Here is a 25,521-nt window from a genome sequence, read left to right on the forward strand (position 1 = left end):
TCTTTTGATAAGTAAGGAATAATTAGTTAATCTTCGCTGTGAGCTATTCTGGTTAGTCTGTCTTGGAATGTGGTCTCAGGAGTGAACCTGGGAGACTTCACAGAGGGTAACTCCTATCCAGCTTCTGCATAGCCACTCAATTACAAACCCTGCGCTCTTTCACACAGAATACAGTGGTTCTCAACCCAGGCTCCCAAGGCATATATTTGACCATTAAAAATACTTATTGCATTGTTTATCATGTGTGCATGTATGTACAAGGGTGCATATGTGTATAGGTCAAAGGACATCTCAGGTGGTAAGGCTTGGCAGCTAGCTGCTTTACTCACTGAGCCATCTCACTGGCCTTTTTTATTGTTGTTAAACTGTATAATTTAATACTTAGTGTTTTCAGTAATTAGTAGATGTGTATGTTCAGTACTATGAATGGATAGTTTGTGAGGTCAGTATCCAGACTGAGACAGGAGCATGGTGATTTTGAGGTCATCCTAGGGCTGTAAAATGAAAGTCTGTCTGAAAAACCCCAAAACCTAAGCAAACCAACCAAAAGTAGTCTATATAAGTTGCTTAGTGCAAAAATTGAAAAAAGACATTATCCCGAGCTTTTGTCCCCGCTGGCAAGAACACACTCGGGACAACCGGAATTTTCTGCGGCAAAAGCTTTATTGCTTCTTCAAGAGGGAAGACCCAGACCCCAGATAATGGGGTCGCTTATATAGCCCTCAGCCATGGCGTTTCAGCACCTGATATGGCGTGTCAGCTCCTGATTTGTTGCTCGCCCATCACCCCACTACTACGCCGCTAGAATGAGCAGTGACTAGGCGTGAGTTCACTCTCGCACCTGCGTACAAGGCTTGTTTACTAGTTAGGCACAGCGGAGTCCAGTGCCATCTTATAATGGCAATTGCTCGCGGCTCTCCACAAGACATTGGAAAAAGAATTATGGAAAATGTTGGCAGGAAGGTAATACTAATACGAGATAGATGAAATTTAAAATTAAAACCTTAGGACTGAGCACAGGGACCCCAATGGAGGAGTTAGGGGAAGGGATTGAAGGAGCTGAAAGGATTTGCAACCCCATAGGAAGAACAACAATATCAACCAACCAGAGCTCCCAGGGTCTAAAACACCAACCAAGGAGTACACATGGAAGGACCCATGGCTCCAGCCTCATATGTAGCAGAGAATGACCCTGTGGCCATCAATGGGAGGAGAGGCCCTTAGTTCTGTGAAGGCTAGATGCCCCAGCATGGGGGAATGCCAGGGCTGGGAGGTGAGAGTGGGTGGGTGGATGGGTGGGGGAACACCCTCATTAGAAGCAGGGGGGAGGAGGAATGGGATAGGGGGCTTCCGGAGGGAAAATAGGGAAAGGAGATAACATTTGAAATGCAACTAAAGAAAATATCCACTAAAAAAGTAAAAATTAAAAAAAATTAAAACCATATAGCAGAATAGCAAAATGTATTATGGCAAAACCTGATGTTATAGACAGGAACCTTTCCATAGTGAATGGCATAATGTTTATAAAGTAAATTGAGAGCTTAATATAACACAGTAAGCTTGAAAGTTTAATATGCTTCTTTATAAGAACTGGGGTAGATGAGATAGATAAAATAACTGAGGCCTAGAAGGACTAATTTTACCGATGCTTTGATATAGCTGCTATAAAGAAAGCCTACCGGTCCCAAGCCAGAGACGGGGTTAGTTTAAACATGTCTGGAAAGTTTGCTGACCACTGTGTTTACACTTGATCACATAGGAAGAGACACATGCATTTTAGGTACACATTTTATAGTTCCTATTTTTGTCATAGTAAAGCAGACGAAGAGGGAATTAAACTTTCTCCACAGTTAAATATTTCTGTTGGTTCAAAGAATTTAAAAAGGAAAGCATTGAAAACAAGAATATTTTATGTCAGAGTTCTCAAAGCATATTTAAAATTGTACCAGAAAAAAAAAAACTTTGACCTTAATTTTTTTTTATTACTACACAAAAAAGATAAAAATAAAGATATGCACTCCTCATCCATGGCTGCACCATGCCTGTGAGCCAGCACTTCAGAAACTCACACCAGGGGCACCTAGTGTTCGAGGCCAGCTTGGGCTGCCTAGGGAAACAGTTGGGGAAAAAAGCTAAAAACAACACAAAAACAAAAAATGAATAGAAATAAAGTATTGGAAATGTAGTGGCTGTGTACATGTGTGTATGTGTTTGCATTAACAAACGTGGAACTGAAAGTGAAGTGTAGCTTAGTGTGGGAATGTTATAAAGGGGAGTGAGAGTGCTCACTAACCTGGCTACTACCCGGTTCAGACATGGATTAACTCAGGTGAGGCCACAGGGCAGCTCGTGATTCATAGTTAACTACACTACTCCAGAGTACTGAACGGGGAGAAAATTCTGAGGTAGCATAAAAGCAAAACAAGATAAAACTTATAAGCTCATTTTATTTAACCCATTGAAACAAAAAATTCACAATAAAATGTTTGCAAATGAGTTCTACCATCATGCATGTATTTTATGTGTATGTGATGTGTGTGTACCGTGTGTGTGCAGATCGATGCCTGTGGTGGTCAGAAGAGCAGCAGGTCATCTGGCCATTATATAGCTGCAGTTAGCATGAGCTAACTCTACCAGGGCTGGGAAGCAAAGCAGTTCCCTCTGCAAGAGCAATAAATGCTCTGAAAGGCTGAGTCATCTCTCCAGCCTGAATTCTACCATTATAACGAAGTCATGATACTTTATATGATTAGTTAAAGTATATTCCAAGCATAGAGAGTAATGTATCATCAGGTGGGAGAAGAATGGCTGCGTGAATATGTCTGTAGTGCTGAGATTTTTGTACTTGATGAGTCCCCACTTTCTTTTTGAATGCAGTATTCTCATGTGCATCTCTAGCAAGAAAGGTAATGGACTCAATGAAGAAAGCTATAAAATCTGTGCGGGGAAGATTGCTCAACCTTTACAGCATTTGCTGTACACGGAAGCGAACAGAGTCCTGATCCCCAGAACCTATGTAAATGCCAGGTGGGTGTGGCAGCCTCTGCAGCTTAATACAGCTTTCCCCAGAAGCTGTCTGAGTCCGCTAGCGCTGGGTTTAATTCCCAGCGTCAGCCTGCTGCCTCCTTACCTACGTGCATGCGCTCACTCTCACGCATCCAGCCATGCACGTGCACGTGTGGACACTCATGCGTGCTTATCACACAGACACAGGAAGCAAAAAACACTACAGAATCACATTTTTAGCATGGAAATAACCATATTTTATATTTTAGAAAGCATTCAAGTTTCTAATAGTATTGTCCCATGATTAATAGTATTAAGCAAGAGCAGTTAAATTATATGGCAGGTTTTTCCTTTTTTGTTTATCATTTGGGAGATTCAGATCATTTGGGAGATGTCATTGGGAGATTCAGACATAACACAGAATTAAGTGTGGGCAGCTCGCTTTAGTTGATGCGAAAAATAAGTGCTCCAGGATCTCCCAGGAAAGTATGAAAGAGAAGATGTGGCTAGGGGGTGTGGAATGTGGGAGACCAAGCAAGAGCTCCATGTAACCTTACCACTTCCACAGACAGCTAAGTGTGCTGTTGGGTTGAAAACAAATAAACATCAGTGCAACGACATCTGTCCTTACATTTTGTATATGATAACACAAAACTAACTCCATGTAAGTTAAAAATGATAGAAAAAAAAACACACACACACACAATTACTTTAACAGTCGCTTGTTGTGATAAATCTCCAACCCAAATATGCCCCAGCAATGAAAACACAACTCAATTAATATAAATATATGCTGTGCGCATAGATTGGGCAGATCTACAACTACACTACCATCTTCTCCATTTAAGAGACCCCTTGTAACTTGCGGTTTCTCCAGGCTGGGTGCTTCTGCTCCACTTTCCTTCTTCCTCCTTCTCAATTATATTCTTTCTTTCTCTCTCTCTCTCTCTCTCTCTCTCTCTCTCTCTCTCTCTCTCTCTCTCTCTCTGTTCCTCTCTCCCTCCCTCCTTCCCTCCCTCCTCCCTCTCTCCCTCTCTCCCTCCTTTTCTCCCAAAGCCTTCAGCTCCACCTTTCCCTCTTTCTCTGCCCAATCACCAGCCCTAGCCTTTATTTTATAAATGAAGGTGGGAAGCAGGTTTAAAGGAAATCACCTGAGTGCTGACTCATTCCTTGTTCAAAGCCCCTCACAGGAGAACAGACTTAACATCAAATATAATTAGCCCCAGGGCTATCTGCAACAGTCGCTGAGCTTTCTAACTTACAGTTAACATATTTTTAGGGAATCTAAGAAAGAAACTATTTCCATTTATAACTGGAATTTAGGATTTCATATATATATGTGTGTGTGTGTGTGTGTGTGTGTGTGTGTGTGTGTATGTGTATATATATATATATGTATATATATGTGTGTATATATATATATAAATCAAAAAGATTAACAGTTCTTATGACTCTTGATATTCGGAATTAAATCTGTTAAATACTTAAGAGTTTATGCTCAGCATTACTTGAACATTATAGTAGTTCTTAGAATTTAGAAATCACTAGGTCCTAACTTTAATGCATTTACAAAGAAGACATTCACAATTAAAATATTTTGATAGCTTTATTTGTTTTGTAATTTGGTGTGTTTTACACGAGCTGTTAGAAATAGTTCTCTCAAAGCGGTTCACAGATGTCACTAGATTGTGAGTGGAATCCACATTACAAAAAAACCCTTGAAGAAGCTCTCAATTTATGCTGTTATTAAAGCTCTAAGTGAACTCGAGAATTAGGGAGATCTTGTTGACCTGAAACCTGATACACGTATTTTGATAGAAACAAAGAAGCTAGGCTAAGATAGATAGCTCATCTGTAGCTAGGGGAATGGGGAATGTGGTAGACCAAGCAAGAACTCAGTAAACCTCAAAACTAGCTGTTCTAACTGGACCCTAGTTCAGTCCCCAGCACACACACACACACAAGGCAGCTCACAAATGTTTGTAACTCCAACTCTGGGGGATCTGGCACACTCACACAGAGAAAGATGCAAGCAAAACATCAGGACTCCTAAAATAAAAATAAATAAATCATTAAAAATATATTCAGAAAAAGAAATCAAAGATGGCTTATCTTGAACACACACCAGGATATTTGCAGCCCACAGAGCACCTGAGCAGTCTAGCCCTGGAGCTCAGCTGTCAGTACTGCCTTCAACCATTTACATTCAAAATGACTCAGATGCAGGCCGTCTGCCTCACTGAGTACAGCCAGAGTATTGCATGTTACAACAGAGCATCTCTCATTACAGGGAGGTTAGAGTAAGCTGCAGGCCAATAAAGCAAAACTAAAAGTGGTTACTTCCGTTGGTAGGGTAACATAATGCCTTTCTTTTTCCTACCTATACTTGTTAATACTTTTACTGCTAATCTCAATGACTCAGAAGGCCAGAAATCCATACTTTTGTGACATCGATATACTCACATTCTTTGTTGCTATGTGATATTCTAAACATGATATATTAGGTTCATCTCTCAAATATTAAGATGGAATTTAGCTGAGTATGGTGGTTTGTGACTGTTATTCTAGCTGTCTGTCAGGAAGCCAAGGACAACAGGATTACAAAATCAAGGCCAGCCTTGGCTATACTTTTAGACGTCGTCTTGTGGGGAAAAACTTAGATTTGAATCAGTATCTATTAAAAAACTAGTATTTCAGGTTTGTTTCTACTGTATGCCACCTAGCTATAAACTGTGTCACTTATGGTCTCAGCACAGTGGTTTTGCCATAGGTTCTGCCAGATCTGTGGAGTAGAAAATCATCCAGTAATGAGTGGGCCGTTGATCAGTTCCTATACACTGCTTTTGCTGGTGCTCCGGCGGACATTGTTAGTTTTGGTCTTGGTTCTTTGAGACAGGGCTTCTCTGTTGTGGTGGTGGTGGTGGTGGTGGTTATGGTTGTTTTTTAAAGCTCTGGCTATCCTAGATCTCATTCTGTAGACCAGGCTGGCCTCAAACTCACAGAGATTTGCCTGCCTCTTCCTCTTGAGTGCTGGGATTAAAGGCATGCACCAAGCCGGGCGTTGGTGGCGCACGCCTTTAATCCCAGCACTTGGGAGGCAGAGGCAGGCGGATTTCTGAGTTCGAGGCCAGCTTGGTCTACAAAGTGAGTTCCAGGACAGCCAGGGCTATACAGAGAAACCCTGTCTCGAAAAACCAAAAAGAAAAAAAAAAAAAAAAAAAAAAAAAAGGCATGCACCACCCGCACCCGTATCCTGTGTACTTTCTGCAGGGCTATGGTTAGTTGACAGAGGTCACAGATTTGAACTCTCATCATAATCCAGTGTCCAGATCTGATGAGAGTATCTTTTTTTTATCTAGATTATATTTTATTTTAAAAATGTTTTCAACATTAAACTAGTAATGTCTTAAGGAGCTTAAGGACAAAGAGCAAAGAGTAGACTCTGGCAGCAGAGCTGACCCTTGGCAGAAGGGCAGTCTACAGCAGTCAAAGGTGACTTAGGCTCCTGACTCTTCTCATGAGTTAGCTCTTTGGACGAAAAGTATTGATCAAGCGAAACTTGTAGAGAATTCCGAGGAATGAATTCTCACTTTTCTAAAACAGTTCAGATGTAAACTGTCGTTCACAGTGTGTCTTTCCAGTGTAAACTGCTTCTGATTGAACTCACTGACCTCCATGCCATTTGATGATGCCATCCTCCCAGTATCCTTAGTGGCTGTCTGGCTATAGTCAGGAGTGCTTCATGTGCTAACCGTCTGCCTTGACACATAGGTTACCACTTTTTGGCTGTATTATGTGAGAGACTGCAAATTGGCCCAGATGGCTTAGAACCCCATTCCATCCAGGCTAATTGCCATTTGGTTCCATGGCTGCTTTTTTTTTTCTTTTCTCTTTCTTTTTTTTTTAGTGGGGGGGGGGGGGCTATGGGGAAGGTTCAAAACAAGATTTCTCTGTGTAGTCCTGGATGTCCTGGAACTCGGAAATCCACTTGCCTCTGCCTCCCAAGCGCTGGGATTAAAGGCGTGCGCCATCACTGCCCAGCTCCATGGCGGCTTTTAAATGTGCCTGTCTCCTTTCCTCATTGAGTACTCTTTACTTCTCATGGGCGCATTCAGACTGGATGTCTCATTACCAGTGATGTTCTTTTATTTAGGTTAGCTTTTGAAATTGGATCTGCCGTTCAGTCTAGCCTGTCCATGACCACCGGTCCTGCAACACCTCCCTAAGGATGGCAAATACAGTTTTGCACCACCACAGTAAACTGATGATATTTTAAAAAATATGTATTCGAGAAATAATTGTAATGATTGTTTTAGGGGAGAGAGGACAGAGTCAACTTTGATTTATGTACATATGATATTTGAAGCCATGAAACCTATAATTAAAATTGGGTTTGGGCAGCAAGTTAAATTAGCTTCTGTTTAGTGGTTGTATAGTTACTATAAAATAGATTCTTCAGAAAAACAAACTTGAAATTAAGATTTCTGTGTGATTTCCAGATCCTAGACTTTAAACCTGGACTCCTATGCAAACCATTCAGTCCTCCAGGCTGCTGGTCCCTTGTTTTGTTTCACTGTTAACTTACTGTGTCTATGTGTCATGGCAATGTTTTTAATACAGATGTGTCATTATACTGTGTTCTCTCTGGTTCCCTGTCACCATGGTCACTAAGTTAGTGCCAGCTCCTGCTTGCTTTCTTACCAGTTTTTCCACTACACTGCTTCCCACCCTCTTTGACACGTGAACACACCCCACACACACCCCACATACATAAATACAGACACATGCTTTCAACTCTAGATTTTACATATTAAGAAAAAAGTAATATTTACCTTTCAGTTATAATTTATAATTGATGCTATCTTCCTGCAGATGTCATGATTTCGTAGTTCTTTGCCATTCAAGAAATTCCACTGTGTAAATAAATGTATTACCACATTTTCTCTATCTGTTCATCTTTTGATGGACATCTAAGCTGGTTTTATCTCCTGACTTGTGTAATAGTGCAACAATGAACATGAATCGACATGTATTCCTCTGGTGTGTCATCATGGCCTTATCTTGAAAGGGAGATTGTGAGAGATTTTCTCCAGTGTATTTTTCATCTCTGAAATGCTGAGTATCTAAAATAGCTGCTGTTGTTTGGGCTTAAGAGAATTGGAGGGTGCGGCCCCATTCAAGCCTTTTTTTTTTTTAAAGCTTGTGATACATAGAGAAATTGGAATGGTAGAGCTCAGTTTTTTGTGAATCAAAACCTCATTCATTTAACAACAGATCAAGCAATAGAAATTTCTTTCATGCTGCCTCTCCACCAAACACACACACACACACACACACACACACACACACACACACTACATACAGTATTATTGCTTAAGAGGTGATATGTTATTTAATCTTTAATTTTGTCTGGGAAACAATTAGTTGCTAGGCATATACTAATTTTGAAGTAAACCTTGTCTGTTTGACTCACCTATACTAAACCCTAGGACTATAGAGTCAATCTTTCATAATTAGTTTACTCGTTAAATATTTCTGCTATAATGACTAAGGGTTACTGGGTATACAGAGAAGATAGAACAGGTCTTTAAGGAGCGAGGGTTATGTGTGGGTATAAGGAGAGGGTCATAGATAAGATCATTATAGCATAAAATTATAATTACAGATACAGTATTTTCTACATGAAGATAGCAAACAGCTTGAATGAATGTGTGTGTGTGTGTGTGTGTGTGTGTGTGTATCTCATTGACCTTGGCAGTCAAAAGTGTGTTGTGTTCCAAGTACATAAAGCTATCTAGCAGTGGCAGTCTCCTTGATGCCTCAGATTGCACTTGTTTCCCCTATGTAATTGTTTTCTCATTTCAAAAGAGAAAACGGTACTTGGCTGTTGATTCACTCAGCTGTTACCTAGAAATTCCCACTTTGAAAGGGGTGGAAAATGCAAACTTTGTGTCTACTTCTTTTTCTATAAAAATATTTATAATTTTTTTGCATCTAATTCTATACATTGTCCTCTCTTGCTCCTTCCATAAACATTACTTACAAAACTTTTATATAAAAGCCACAGTACCAGGTGCTAGGATTATGAGAAACTTAATCTTTTGCTTATCTTGTAGGAGGCAAAGAATGGCTGCTTCTAGCACATGCAATCCACTTTTCAGTGGTGAGAGAACGTAAGGTGGACATCTTCCCACAGAACACAGGGGAGAAAGCTGTGGGGAATATAGCCGTTTGCCTTATCCACAGAATTGAACAGCCAAAAAGTGTGGATACATTTTGAGGCACTACACTATTTTCTTTTTTCCAACGCTATGGTAGTGAGGTCTAACTCCATAAACCAGGCTTTGAAGTCCAGCTGCCTCACCTCACAAGTATTCAGCTTACGGACATATACCAACATATCCAACTCTTACGTTTAGTTCCTAAGAGTACCCAAAGCAGATCTCCCTACCCCAAAGAACAAAGTTGTAACTCTAAAGAGAGACTTGTTTACACTTATTGGAAAAAAAAAGTCATATATTATCTTGTTCATTATATTGTTTTTCTCCTCCCCAATTCCTCCCAAATCCACCAACTCCCTACTCACCTTACTTTTTAAATTTTCTTTCTTTCTTTAAAAAAAAATCATCAAAAAATAAAACAAGAAATAGACATACCATAAATTGGAGCGTGAAATAAACAAGAAAAACAACAATCATTTTTTAAAATCCCAAACAGGTAAAATGAGATAAAAAGTCTACAAAAATACCACTGGGTTCATTTTTGTTGGCCATCTAGGTATGAAGCATTGTTAATACTTAGGGAGATTCCACTCCATAGGAATAAAGCCGTTGCTTCTTTTCCAGTGGGAATGAATTGCAGACCGTGTCTTGGTCAGGGATATGAACCCATATCACGTTCTCCTCTTATTGCTGTACCAGTTTGAGGCCTTTGCCAGGCTGCCACAGTCTCTGCATCTGTAAGATACTCTTTCCTTAGTCATCCATCACCTCTGGCTCCTATCAATCGTTCTGCCTCCTCTTCAGCATAGATCTAAAAGGATACTTTTTACTTGAAAGAAATTTTTGATTTAAGAGAAATTCATGATATAAAGTATGTGTCTCTACACTGAACTTCTGGCTGTATTTCCCTATGAGGCATTTATACTGAAGGAAAAATCGTATGTATGTGTGTGTGTGTGTATACATGTGTGTAAACTCTTCTCCATGGCAGGTGCCTGTACTTCCCATATTTGAAAGTCACATGTTGCAGAATGTCTGATCATACTATGAACCCTGAGATTGTGTTATTTACTGGGAAAAAAAACCTGTTTCTAGTTGTGGTATGACTTGACCTTCAATCAGTCTGGCTAGAATATAGACACACCCTTAGTAGACACCTTTAATCTGAAACAATCAAGTTAGTTTATAGAAGGAACCACCCATGTTTGAAAGCTACATCTACTTGGGTGGCAGACAAAGTGATAAATCAGAGAAAGATTTGACAAAATCAGATGTGCCCAACTCTCAGGAGAACAGAGAGGGAAGGGAAGCTACTGAGGGGGCAGTGCAGACGTAAAGGAAGCTCCTTAAGGGGCAGTTTTACTGGGACAGTTGTACAGAGACGGGCTGCAGAGAGAACAAGCTAGACATAGGTGAAAACAGAACAAGCCAGAGAATGAGAAGCAGCCAGAAGATTAGAACAGATTACTAGAGTTAGTTTGGGGCCAAGCAGAGCAAAAGTCAGAGGCCAAGAGAGAAGCCAGATTGAATCAGTTAACTTGGAGAGTTTTGAGCCAGAACAGCTGAGTTGAACCAGCCAGCCAGAGATCAGAAAGATGTAGAAAGGGTGAGTTTATTTAGCAGTAAATCTCAGAGGCTGAAACATTCTAGGCTAGATTAGAGTGTATGGAGGCCAGAAGCTTCCAGGACTAGCCCAGGTTAGCAGATTGTGGCAATAAGCCTCCAAGACTTACGTCAGGTGACAATTCCGTCAAGTGAATGAAAGTTAAAGATGACGTCACGTTCAGATGTGACTGTCTAAGTGTTTGTGCTTTTATTTCCCTCCCCACGCTGTTTCAGTTCTTTTTCAGTACTGTGGATGGAACCCAGAGCTTTGCATGTGCTAGGCAAATGCTAAACGTGCTGTTTTCTGAGCTATATTCCCAGGTCAGGTCTGCAGGTTTGTACACCTTTGCATATCTCCTTTCACATCGGCATCTGCGTCTCTGCGTGTGCACATCATCAGAATACTCAGCCACAGTTCTCAGCTATGTGTTTATAACAAAATTTCCAATTCACATGGTTGAATCAGTCCAAAAGTATGTTTTTCTATCCTCTTAACTGCCTTATCCATCTTTAACATCTCTCTTGTTGATGGCCTTTAATTTCAACTTTCTTTTTATCAAAATAGCCCAAGGCACCTCTGTTTGTCTAGCTGAGCATTACTGGGGAGAAAATCCCATTAGCAGCACCAAGTACTTCTACTTCGTTGTTAGCAGCCTCAAGTGGGGCACCTCTGGGCTTTTTCCCCCTGATCCTTCCAGTCTCCTCAGAGCTGTTTTAGGCCTTCCCTCCCTTCCTCTGGCTACAAACCTCCAACTCACACTTCTCAGTTCTGTCAACTCACTTGATGCTTCACTTCACAAAGAAAATGGAAATTCTCTAATGAGAATTCCCAGGATTCCAGCCTGGAAGCCTAAACATATACCTGGACCCATTCTGGTTTATTTGTGTTTTACTGGTTTTGTTGGGAAGAGGGCCAGAAGGAGCAGAAAACTCATCTAGGAACTGTCTCAGTCAGGGCTACTGTTGCTGTGATGACGCATGTCGGACAAGAGCCAGCCGAGGGAAGGGTTTATTTGCTCACACTTCTATATCACCTTTTATCATCACCAAAGGAAGTCAGGAAACTCAAACAGGGCAGGAACCTGACGTCAGGAACTAATGCAGAGCCATGGAGAGGTGCTGATTTGTCACTTGCTTCTCATGGCTAGCTCAGTTTGATTTCTTTTTGTTTGTTTGCTTGGTTTTTGTATTTGTTTTCTTTTTATTGAATATTTTCTTTATTTATATTTCAAATGTTTTCCCCTTTCCAGGTCTCCGCTTCAGAAACCTCCTATCCCATCCTCCCATTCCCCTTCCTCTATGAGGGTGTTCACCCACCCACCCACTCCCTTCCTCCTACCCTGGCATTCCCTGACATTGGGGCTTCGAACACCCTCAGGCCCAAGGGTCACTCCTCACTGATGTCCAACAAGACCATCCTCTGCCAGTATGCGGCCGGAGCCATGGGTCCCTTCAAGTGTACTCTTTGGTTGGTGATCCAGTCCCCAGGAGCTCCAGAGGAGCTCTGGCTGGCTGTTGACACTGTTGCTCCCCCAATGAGGCCGCAAACCCCCTCAGCCCCTTCAGTCCCTTCCCCAACTCCTCCATCCAGGACCCCGTGCTCAGTCCAATGGTTGGCTGTGAGCATCCACCTCTGTATTTGTCAGGCTCTGGCAGGGCCTTTCAGGAGACAGCCATATAAGGCTCCCTTCAGTAAGTTGCTGTGAACATACTGGAACATATGTCCTTGTTATATGTTGGAGTAAGAAGGTAGACTGTACTGTAGCAAATGTTTTTAATACATCTGTACACGTACTACAAACAATAACAAAAGACTCTCTTTATGTGCATAAACTACCACAAAATTGGTAGAATACTTGCCTTGTATCCAGGAAGCTTTGCATTCAGTTCTCATCAGCACATAATCTGGGTATCATGGTACGTGACTATAATCCAAGCATCGAGAGTGGATTCAGGAGCATCAGAAGTTAAGGTTCACTCTTAGCTAAGTAGTGACCTCCAACCCAGGGATGGAATATACTGAGACCCCATCTTAACAACAGCAGCAGCGGCAGCAGCAACAGCAACAGTAATTACAGTGCCTGACTTTAATCCCAGCAGCAGGGATGTAGAAGCTAGTCTGGTCTGCATGTCATATTCCAGTTCAATCAGAACTTCATAATGAGACCATATCGCAAAACAAAAGTTAAAAAAAAAAATCACAACACAAGGCTCTAAAGTGTTCATGAGTGTTTGGGCCTCCACTTCTCTGTCTTCTGTCCCTACCCTTAGATTCTTAGAGAACTTTGCTGGGTGATTTTTGTAGGTTGTTTTGTTTTGCTTTGTTTTCCTTCAGGAACTATACACTGTTTACCAGTTCATCCCTTTAGAGCACTGTTTCTCAGCCTGTGGGTCACAGCCCCTTTAGGGCTCATTGACCCTTCCACAGGGGTCATCTAAAAGATTGGAAACCACAACTATTTATATTAGGATTCATTACAGTAGCAAAATTATTGTTGTGAAGTAGCCATGAAAATAGTTTTATGACTGAGGTCAGCACAAAGTGAAGACCTGTGTTACAGTGTCACAGCATTAGCAAGGTTCAGGACCCTGGCCTTTCCTGCTGTTTCCGACTAACATGTCTCCTACCGCTTGGGGTTACTTGGGTGTTTTATCTTTTGTCCACCCTGGAAGTTTTGGCAAATTTTGTATTGTGTGTATATTTCTCTGAATTGTATCATAGTCTTTATGCAGTTAGTGTACTATAGATTTGTCTGTGATCCTTTAGTCAAAGAAAATAGAAAATATTATAGACATTAATTTTTATTTAATGAGCATTCATTATGTGGTATACATTTTGTAAGCTCTTTACATGTATTAATAATCTTTGCAAGAATTCCATTAGGTAACACTGATGCTTAGACAAATGTCATATTGTAAATTACTTAACTTCTAGAAACTAAATTCTGGACTCTACCTTCTAATCACAGAGCTGTCCCCTCTCCTGACACAGTTAAATGGCCAATAATGTTTGGCTTTGGCAGAACTGCATCTTCTTTTAGGATATAGGTATTAAATGATGTACAGAGTGATCCTGGGGGGCCAGGGGATGGAGCATCCTCAGCTAAATCCTACAATAAGCTCAGTAGCATTCCATTCTCACAGAGTGAGAGCCCTACTGCAGGAGGCTGTGATGGTCACCCAAAGCAAAGGGCCCTGTCTTCAGATTTCTCACAGTTGTCTTTCAGGCAGATCTTGGATAGAAATTCGGAACCTGCTATTCAGTGGTTGCTTTTTTTTGTTTTGTTTTATGTTTTCAAGAGGGAAGAAACTGTCTTACTCATTTTAGTATGTACAATATCTAGCCCAAACCAGACATGTAGAAATTAATATTTTAAATTTAATTTATAAATAATCTTGTGAATTCAAGATGACCTCTCTTTGGGTAACTATTATAACCTATTTAGACATGTTTTATTTTACTTATAAGGACATTTATATGTCCGTGTGTGTGTGTGTGTCCTTATATATAAGAACATTTATATTTCCTTAGAAAAAGTCAATACAAAATATGATCGATTGTGTTTACTTTGAAATATGAAATTCTTCATTTGATTTACAGACATATGAAGAAGATCGAAGAAATAACGCTGAACTTCTAATTCGATGTCAACGTTTGACCTTAGAATTAGCAGACACAAAACAGTTAGTTCAGCAAGGTGATTACCGTCAAGAGAACTATGACAAAGTGAAGAGGTAAATTGTTAGGGTGGCCATGGGACTTTTCAGTTCTTGTACTCATCACAGTCACCTGTACTTGTATAACCCACACAGTAATGTTCTCCATTTCCTCCTTTGTGTAAGCATATGCAGCTTGATGGATATTGGAGATTTTTAGTTTATGTAGAAATTGCTACCACCCTTTAAAATGTAAGAAAATAGAACCCTGTAAAATGCCTTGAGAATATTTGCTAAGTGTTATTGGCTAGTATGTGGTATGTATTGGTATTTGCCATTATGCCTAAATATAGTAATAATTTGATCTTGGAATCTATGAGAGCTGTGTTCAGTAGACTCCTGAATAAAGTTGAATTTCAAGAGAAACATTTTATAATTAAGTTTATAATGGCAGCTATTGATAATACATAGACTTTCATCATGACACACACATATATATATATATATGTACATATATACATATATAACTTTTTTAATCGTGTCCACCCCTTAGTACCTACCCTGTGTCCCTTCCTCCCCCACTGATCCTCTCTTCTTCCAGCTAGTTCCCAAGAAGCATTTTAAAGTAGTTTGAGATCATATGATAATACTTACAATTGATATTTTGATATCATATTTTCCTCTCTAAATCTAGCAAAATGATAAATATGATGAGAAAAAGTATAATCACCTGAGTAATCCGAGTTCCCTGACTCATTCCTGGCGGCTGAAACAAGATGAGTCACAGCTGACAATCATCAAGGTTGTGTGATCAAATAATGGGTGTTCATTATAGGATTTTATTATGTTTTTACTTTTATAATAAAAAAATTAAGAAGAAAAACAAAACCTTGATTTAAAAAAAATAAGCAAGTCTATCTGTTAAAAATAGGACCGTAAGAAAGAGGAAGGGGTTCTAGTCCAACCTTTTGGTTTATGAATGAGTTTTAAAAATATGGACAAGCCATGTATGGTGGCAACAGTCTTGTAATCACAGCACTTGGGAGGCAGAGGTAGGAAGATGATGACTTCTTGAGGACAGCATGGGCTACAGCAGAAATCCTGATTCAGAAAACCAAGCCCAGGACTCAGTGTGGCTCATTGGTCACGCACTGTGATCCTGGGTTCACTCAGCAGCACTACAAAGAATAAAAGGAGAAGCCATGAAAATATAACTTAACCTGAGCACATGCCCCTGGGTAAAGTCTCCCAAATGTGCAAAATTAATCACTGTATAGATATTATGTTATCTCTAGAATTCAAATGTTCTGAATAAGGAATTTGTTTCTACATAAAATTCTATGTGGCAGCTAAAGCCATCAACTTATATCTGAGTCACTTTTGTCTCAGCAGCTCTACAGCCTCTGGCAGAACATAATGTTCGCAGCTTTATTTTGTAATTTAATTCCCTTGACCCAGTGTGTTTTGATTTCTAGTAACAGGAAGTTCTATTTCAAAATTAATAATTTGGGCTGTGATCATTGCTAGTTCAGCCATTTTTTCTTGGCACAGACCAGAGAGAGGGAAGGTGGAAGAGTGTACTACACTGGACAAAATCACATTGAAAGGTTTAGTTCCAGTTAATACCACAGTGGTCAACTGAAGAATCTCAACCAATCAAATATAATAGAATATAGTATACTCCTATTTATAACCTAAATATAAAAATAAATACTGATGGGGGCTGGAGAGATGGCTCAATGGTTAAGAGTACTGCCTACCCAGGGGTCCTGAGTTCAATTCGCAGCAACCACATGGTGACTCACAACCACCTATATTGGGATCTGATGCCCTCTTCAGGTGTGTCTGAGGACAGCAATGGTGTACTCACATACATACATAAAAGAAATTCGTCAAAGAAATATTAAACAATAAATACTGACAATCATAGTCATAACCCACTGATAGACTATGAACCTATGAGGGGATGCTAGCAGTAAATGGGGAAAGATCTGAATAGTACATTTCAACTAATGAACATCTGTGTATGGCTGGACGGCTGCTGTGTAGCCTCACTGATGTGAAAATATTTGATTCAGAATTGTGACTGGAATCTGCAGCCTCAGGTAAAATACATTAAGGAGTAGGCCGTTTGTATCATCTAAACAGCACAAAGAAAACAGTTCTGTGGCGGACGGCTGAGGAGTCAGTGAAACAGCTTCCAGGCCAAGTTCTAACTAGGGAAGGGGAGTTAGGAGCAGCCTCTGTGCTCAGTTTTAAAGATGCCTACTGAAGGTTTGGACCCTGTTCTTAGGCTCACGGTTCTGGGAGACAGCTCATCTGAAAGGAGAGCTTTAAAGTATACTGTTATTTGTAACAGTTAATTGTAAGCCACGTGTAAGAGAAATAGTGCCCTGCTGCCTGCTGCTTGCCTGTGTGCTGCTCTGCAGTATCAGTTATAAATTCTGACAGGGTTTACCCTGAGAAGGCATGAATCTATCGTTCGGTTCTTTTATTATTTGTTAAGTTTCTTCTAGCTGTTTAAAAGCTTTGGCTTTAAGGGAAGGTTGAAGGTGAGATGGGTATGCTTGTAATTACAGCATGGGAAAAACAGGACAGCAGCATTGCTGTGAGTTCCTGGCTAGTGTAGGCTAAGTGAGGCCATGTCTGCAACACCAGTGGGAGAAACAAGGTCATACCTTAGAGCATAGGTAGTTTACTGCTTAGTGTAACTTAGGGATTGATGCTCTAACACTAACGCTCACAGACACACACAGAAGCCCCAAGGCTCGGCTCAGCTTCCTGCCGCTCAGCGTCTGCGAAGGTGGAAGAGGTGTCCGGCAGTCACGTGTGTTTGTGATTTTATTTTCACAGTGAACGAGATGCTCTGGAACAGGACGTACTCGAGCTTAGAAGAAAACACGAAGTACTTGAAGCCTCTCACATAGCTCAAGCTAAAGAAAGGAATGAATTATCAAAAGAGGTAAGCTCCTGCTTCAACCCACTCATGTTTTATCACATATTGAGGAGCAAATAGCCCAAGATAAAATTACAGGAGGAATCTTATTTTTCTCCTCTTTATGTAGTTACCAGAAAGAAGGAAAAAGACAGACAGACAAACAGAGACCAGACAGAGAGACAGAGACAGAGGGAAGAGAAAGACTACAAAGAAGAGACTTAGCAGGCATGTTTTGCATTAACAATTGCCAAGAATTATCACTTCTTAAATGGAAACTTTCTAGCCAGACTGTGCTAATGCACACCTTTAATCCTAGCATCCAAGACAGGCCTATCTCTGAGAGCAAGGTCAGCCTGGTCTACAGAGCAAATTCTAGGATAGCAAGGGCTACAGGGCTACACAGAGAAACCATACCTCAAAACCTACCCACCCCCCTCCACACACACACACAAAGGGGTGGTTGGATACAATACACGAGTCAGCCTGGAGAAGGAGCACTCACGCTGGGCATGTCTCTGATTCCCATAGGTCAGCAGCCTGCAGCAGACAGTCACCCTGCTGCAGAAAGATAAAGACTACCTCAATCGTCAAAACATGGAGCTCAGTGTACGCTGTGCCCATGAGGAGGATCGGCTGGAAAGGCTGCAAGTTCAACTGGAAGACACCAAAAAGGCTAGAGAAGAGATGTATGAGAAATACGTCACGTCCAGGCAAGACTCGTTGCTTTCCTAGTAGTTGATGTAAATGAGCACTTTGTGGGTGGGGCAGAAGTGGTCTCTGGGAATGTAGTACTTAAGGTCTACACTGAGGAAATCCTTCTCGTTTTGTTTCCTTCCTAGGTTTTCTTTTCTAGTTGATTTTCTTAGAGATACTGTGGTCTTCCAGTAACAGCAAAGGCCTGCTTCTTCTGTAGTTAATTTTTTTAGTTAGCATATATTTATTATTATAAAATTATTCCTATATGACATCATATACTGTGTTCACACTCACCACTTCCCCTTACTCCCTTGTTTCTCCTCCCAACAGCACCATTGTTACTTTCATCCCTTCTATACATATTTTCATAACATAAATTCTACATGTGAGAGAAGGATTTTTTTTTTAAATCTTCCAGGCGTGGTGGCACACACCTTTAATCTCAGCACTTGGGAGGCAGAGGCAGGTGGATCTCTGAGTTTGAGGCCAGCCTGGTCTACAGAGTGAGTCCCACGACAGCCAGGGCTACACAGAGAAACCCTGTCTTGAAAACCAAAAAAAAAAAAAAAAAAACAAACTTGTCTCGAAAAACCAGAAAAAAAGGTGGGGGGACGGGGCTGGTGGGTAAGAGCACTGACTGCTCTTCTGAAGGTCTGGAGTTCAAACCCCAGCAACCACATGGTGGCTCACAACCACCCGTAATGAGATCTGACTTCTGGTTCGTCTGAAGGCAGCTACAGTGCATTATAATAATAAATAATATATAATAAATATAATATATTTATAATATGTTATATATATAATAAATAAAATAAATAATAAATAAGTCTTAAAAAAAACATCTGCCCTTTTTCACTGAGCATGATCTCCAATTGTCTACAGTGTTTTGCGAATGGTGTGACGTCATTTTCTTATTTTTCTTCTTTTTTGTTTATATATGTATATTCCTGTACTTCTGCACAACAGAAGAGATCCCATTGTAATGGTTCTGAGCTACCACATGGTGGCTGGGAATTAAACTTCGGAACTCTAGAAGAGCAAACAGTGCTCTTAATCCCTCCAGCCTCTCATTCTCTTATTTTTAATGAATTATATACACACACATTTGTACAAATAATACAACTTTTTTTTATTATTGCGTGTATGGTATGTGGGATGGGTGGCATGCTTGTGTCACAGAGCATGTGTAGAGGTCTGAGAACAATTTTCAGGAGTTCTCTCCCACCATGGGATCTGAGGATGCCCTCCATCAAGCCTGCACAACAAACGCACATAGCTGCCGAATTCTTTGCTTGACTTCCCTCAGTTTCTTTATCCATTCACCTGTTGAGGGATAGCGAGGCTGGGTTCATATCTGTGTAATATGCTGTGTTCCAGAGTGGTCGAGCTGGAGCTTTTCAGTTTGCTAAGGGAATTCTTTTTTTTTTTTCTTTTATTTATTTATTTTATTTTATTTTATTAGGTATTTTCCTCATTTACATTTCCAATGCTGTCCCAAAAGTCCCCCATACCCACCCCCCCACTCCCCTACCCACCCACTCCCCCTCTTTGGCCCTGGCATTCCCCTGTACTGGGGCATATAAAGTTTGCAAGTCCAATGGGCCTCTCTTTCCAGTGATGGCCGACTAGGCCATCTTTTGATACATATGCAGCTAGAGACAAGAGCTCCGGGGTACTGGTTAGTTCATATTGTTGTTCCACCTATAGGGTTGCAGTTCCCTTTAGCTCCTTGGGTACTTTCTCTAGCTTCTCCATTGGGAGCCCTGTGATCCATCCAATAGCTGACTGTGAGCATCCACTTCTGTGTTTGCTAGGCCCCGGCATAGTCTCACAAGAGACAGCTATATCAGGGTCCTTTCAGCAAAATCTTGCTAGTGTATGCAATGGTGTCAGCGTTTGGAAGCTGATTATGGGATGGATCCCTGGATATGGCAGTCTCTATATGGTCCATCCTTTCATCACAGCTCCAAATTTTGTCTCTGTAACTCCTTCTATGGGTGTTTTGTTCCCAATTCTAAGAAGGGGCAAAGTGTCCACACTTTGGTCTTCGTTCTTCTTGAGTTTCATGCGTTTAGCAAATTGTATCTTATATCTTGGGTATCCTACGTTTCTGGGCTAATATCCACTTATCAGTGAGTACATATTGTGTGAGTTCCTTTGTGATTGGGTTACCTCACTGAGGATGATGCCCTCCAGGTCCATCCATTTGCCTAGGAAGCTAAGGGAATTGTATACTGGTTTCCACAGTGGCTGCATATTTACACTAGCACGCCTGTGGAAGTCTTCTTTATCCACCCTACTCAGACCCCAGCTCTTGCTAGGATTTTTCTCTGTTTTTCATGATAGCTCTTCTGACGAGAAAGAGGTAGAAACTGATTAGAAAGAGGAAGAAACGTGGTACAGCTTTAATTTCCATTTCCCTGATGCTGCAGAGGTTGAGTATCTTTTATATAACTATTGGCCCCTTCTACTTCTCTTCTGAAAATTGTTAAATTGAAGTGAGTTGGATTTGCTTAGTTTGTATAGTTTTTTAAACAAATTATCGCTATTAACTCCCTGTCAGCTGTCTGGTGACAAAGCTGTCTCTCACTCTTGGGACTTTCTTATCTCCATTATTTGTTTCCTTGGCCCTGTAGAAGCTTTTTGATTGCATGTGATCCCGATTGTTGATTCTTTTTATTCCCTGAGTTATTGGAGCTCTTTTCGAAAATGATGGCACACATCTATATTTCGAAGTGTTTTCCTGTATTTTCTTGTAGTAGCTTTAAGGCTCTGTGCCTTACATTCAGATCTTTGTCTTTTTCCCAGAACTATCTGTTGTAACGATAAGTCTCTTTCTTTTAGCTAGGATATGTGCGTGTGATTTATTTTCTTTCAAGGATTTTGGCTGACTGGTCGGTCGGTCGGTCGGTCGGTCGGTCGGTCCTTCAGTTGGTTGGTTGGTTTCAGATTTGAGCTTACTCAGTATTGTGTGAGAACAAATGTTGTTGGGCTTGGGGTCCTCATGTAGAACTCAGAAGACAGCTTTGAGGAGTCAGTCTCTCCTTCCCTCGTGAGTTCTGGGTGTCACACTCAGGTTATTGGCCTTGTGTAGTAAGCACCATGACCTGCTAAATCACATTGACTACACAGAACTTACTTCTTTTAAGCAACATCTTTTTAAAATATCCCATTGCTGGGTGGAGATCATAGTTCAGTGGTTGAGTACTTCTTAATATACACAAAGTTCCGAGTTTAGTTCTGAGAACTTCAAACAAAAACAGTCCCTTGACCATGACGTCTTTTTAGTAGTTTTTGAAAGTCCGTACATATCTAGAGAATACCATTTTAAAGAAAGTCTACGCATGCTTACGCTTGCTATTCTTCTGACCGTGCGCTGTGAAAGAAGACTGAGAAGGCACTCGTTACAACGTTGCTTTTCAGACCCCAGGGCTTGGACTCAGACTGCCTACATCTCAAGTGGACCTTCTCTCTTTTGCTAAATATGTATTGCTATACTAATAGCCTCATAATCCTCAGACTATTTATATTGATCAGCATGTCAAAACTGAAGTGTCAGCATTGGGTGATGGAGAGATGGCCCAGCAGTTAACAGCTGTTTTTCAACACTGGCTGTTTTTCAGAGAACCTGCATTCAATTTCCAGTACCACACTGGGGCTCACGGGTTAAACGCTGTCACCATCTGTAAATCCAGTCTGGGACTCTGACAACATCTGGCCACCTGAGTACTGTATGCGTAGGGTATACATAGATGCAGGCAAATATCTATGCACATGAAGTAAAAATAAAAGAACAACTTTTAAGTTAGAAATTTTGTCTTTACCAGCTCAAAATTTCTGAAACAGTGTTTTCAGGAATTCTAAAATGGCTAAGTTTTCTAAACACACTGTAAAAGCATACTTCATCCAATATATTAAAATCTCACCTGGAGAACAAGAGCTTTTTTTTTTTTTTTTTTTTTTTTTCATGAGCGAAAACTGTGACTATTTCTTTTGTCTTTGCAGAGACCATTATAAAACAGAATATGAAAATAAACTACATGATGAACTGGAACAAATCAAATTGAAAACTAATCTAGAAATTGATCAGCTTCGAAGTGCCTCTAGGGAAATGTATGAACGAGAAAACAGGTAAAAAGGGAGAGAGAGATTGAGCAAGCCTGTTTGGGATTATAATAATTTTACCGAAATTAAATGCTGTTTTTGAGACCTCTTTCTTCATAGTTGTAAATATAAATTTAGTGGGAATGTTAACATTCTAATTTCTTTGATGGCTAATTACAACAAGGCTTATCATACTTTAGGTCTTTCCACGTGATAATGTGTCTGTTTCCTGTTACCTCAGTTTAAAGACAAGAATAAGAGAAAAATTAGTGAATGCCAAGACACCAAAAATTATACCAACCATTTCTCTTGGATGCTTGTGAAAATTGAAATAATAAAATATGCAATGTTATATATTTATGTATCCTGAAAGATATTATATCAGATAACATTGAGGAATATTTTTCTCCCATAGTTAGTTTTGAATTGTTATATGCTAGGTCCCTTACTAACTGGAAGCAGTGGAAGATGAAATGAAGGCACTTATTTCACTGACAGCTGTTCTCATACGCTAACTCTGAAGTTACTCTGGCATTTAAAATACTTCCTACCTTCTGTCTTCTCTTGTTTCCTTCCTCCTTCACTTCCTTCTTCCTTTCTTCGCTTCCGTTTTCCCCTTTCCCTGGTGTCTTCATGTTTCCACCTAAACACGTTACCAACTAGGGTATCACTCAGCCTAAATGGGCACAATGATCTGCAGATGGGCCCAGCAAGCCCTAGTGGGTTAAGGGGTAAGAGATCAGGTTCCATGTTGACCAGCTTAGTGGGTGGTGATTAAACTTGCTAAAACATTAGAAAAATAAAAGGCCTTAGTAGAAACTGAATTTAGTTTCACTGGAAGTATCTGTGGGATATCCAAATAGTAGTGAATTCACAAACCTCACCTCACCAAGAGAAAGGTCTGTGCATGACAGAGAACTCTGGCAAAGATAATATGTATTATATAAATAATTCCTATTTAGTTTTGTGGTTCATTCATTTCTCCTAGGCATTTTGTAGGCTTTCATTTACATAACCTTAAAATTTATGGCATAGTTCTATAGTACAGCATGATTTTTCCTAAACAATAGCCATTACTATATATTATTTTATTATGTAATTATTGTGACAGTTTCATGATGTTTCAGTTGTCCATCAAAAAACAAGAACAAAGAGAATCATTTAAAATACATCCTAGCATAGCATACGTTTAGATGTATTGACTCTCTCCCCGAACTAGTGTAGATAGGTTGGCAAAGCTGAATGGGGAAATGGGCAGCAGGCATAGTCAGCAGAAGGGTAGTCAGAGCCAGCTTTGCTCATCTCCGGGGCTGCTCTGGATCCTCATTCACAGTAAATGGAAACTTTCTGTTTAGGCTTCATCTCTGTTGAAGGGACACAATACCCTGACAAAAAACAACTTAGGAGAGAAAGGGTTCATTTTAGCTCACAAGTTCGTCCTGTTGGAAAGTCAAAGCAAGTTCCCATCTGCAGTTGAGAGCACAGAGAATAAATTATGCACTGTTAGTGCTCAGCTTGCACTCTCATTACAGAGTTCTATGCCCTAAGCTGAGAAATGGTACCTCCCACATTCTGGTTGTCTTTCCCACATCAATTAATGCAGTCAAGACAATCCCAGCACTAGCCAACCTGATCTAGACAACAGCTCATGTACACTCTTCCCAAGTGATTCTGGGCTTTGTTGAGTGGACAGTTAAAACTAACCATCATACCACCTAACCAGAAAATTGATGGGATTGGACCCAGGCGCTTCAACCACAGGGTTTTAGGTTGACCTATATAGGTATTAACACTGTGATGAACAGTTGCCACCAGATGGCGCCAAAGTGCAGCGCAATGCTGTGCCAGCTCAGGGACACCTTAGTAGCTTTTCGAATATACAAGCTTGCTTTTATTGTTTTTCATTTCACAGTAATCTGTCCCGGTACTTATGTGACTGAATCTTCATTATGGCAGATCTGAAATATAGCTATAACTTCTGTCCCTTTAAGTCCTTAACAAGGTGTAAGTTCTTTTGAAACCTTACAACTTAAAATGGTTAAAGAAAGACTTTAATATTCCTTATAAAAGAACAAAATTCAAGCCAGGTGTGGTGGCACCTGGCTTTAATCTCAGCATTCAGAAGGCAGAAACAGGTCAATCTCTATGAGCATGTGTTCAAAGCCAGCCTGGTCTACAAAGCAAGTTCCAGGACAGCCAGGGCAATTACACAGAAAAGCTCTATCTTGAAAAACAAACAAAATTTTCAGAAACTCTTTACATATTAGTTTTGTTTTGAACAAGGTAAATTAAGCTGGCTTTGAAGTTAGATACATAACGTTGTCCTTTATACTATATCAGCAGTGTGTATTACATCCTGAGTTAAAATATAGCAAGTCTTTAGACTTGCCTCTTTATAGTTACATTACCTTTTGAAAGAGAGTAAGAAGCTAGGAGTAGAGAAATACCTTAGTAGCTAGGAGGCAGGATGAGAGAAACTCAGTTCAATGGTAAGAATTATTATGTAAATAACTTGCTTATTAGGTCTTTGTAAAGGCTATAGTCCCTCTTGCATGTTTTGAAATAAGACATTTTCCACAAATTGAGGTGCATAGTTCAATGCCAGTATTCAAGAGGTTGCCCAAGCCCTTTCTTACAAAGAAAAAACAGTATTCTATGAGTGAAAGATTTTGAGGAAAAAGACTAAATTTAGATCCTGTCCCTCACAGCACTTGCTAGTGGGGGAAAGAAGCGACTACCTATCCGAGAGTTTTCTTTCCTCTTTATAAGAATGAGCTGATAGAAGGGCCCATGAGGTCTGAATGAGGAAGTAAATGTGAGAAGTGCATTGTAAGTGATAAAATACGTAATGAGTATAGGTATGTTTATGCCTTTTGCCTGTGTATAATACAAATCATTTATATGATGACAATTTAAGTAAAATGATTATTACATAAAAGCTAACTGGTACATGAGATTATTACATTAAAGTCCACTGTTAGAAAATCTAAAAGGTCTACGCAATGACTTCTTTCCTAAGCACTTCTGAGAGATAATAAAGGGGCAGTAAACTAAGGTGCTTGGATTTTTCCAGAACACAAAACTACCTGTAATGTGAGATGTTCTCATAAGCACGGAAAAAGAAACTCTTGTAGTACAGGCTGTGAGTTTCTTAGGCGCATTCACTAGGCTCTCCTTGCTGCAGAGTCTGGAACTGCAGCAGCCTCACAGTTGTTTGAAAGGGAGGGAGGCCACAGTACAGAGGCGACTGAGCAATGCTTTTAAGTGTAGCCATTAGTGCAGTATTGCTTTGTG

The 25,521-nt window shown here is 40.3% G+C and overlaps 1 protein-coding gene across 3 annotated transcripts in view; it reads left to right on the forward strand.

The window, feature by feature from the left end:
- Positions 1–25,521, forward strand: part of Pibf1 (progesterone immunomodulatory binding factor 1) — a 170,224-nt gene that overhangs the window by 18,583 nt on the left and 126,120 nt on the right. For all 3 annotated transcript variants that reach the window (XM_029468942.2, XM_021181399.3, XM_021181398.3), the window contains exons 6-9: positions 14,434–14,567; positions 17,343–17,451; positions 17,956–18,137; positions 22,129–22,254. In XM_029468942.2, the coding sequence (XP_029324802.1) occupies positions 14,434–14,567; positions 17,343–17,451; positions 17,956–18,137; positions 22,129–22,254 (551 nt within the window). The remainder of the gene's footprint in view (positions 1–14,433; positions 14,568–17,342; positions 17,452–17,955; positions 18,138–22,128; positions 22,255–25,521) is intronic.

Source organism: Mus caroli, unplaced genomic scaffold (assembly GCF_978045245.1).
Source record: "Mus caroli unplaced genomic scaffold, Mus_caroli_1 scaffold_12, whole genome shotgun sequence".
Lineage (NCBI taxonomy): Eukaryota > Metazoa > Chordata > Mammalia > Rodentia > Muridae > Mus > Mus caroli.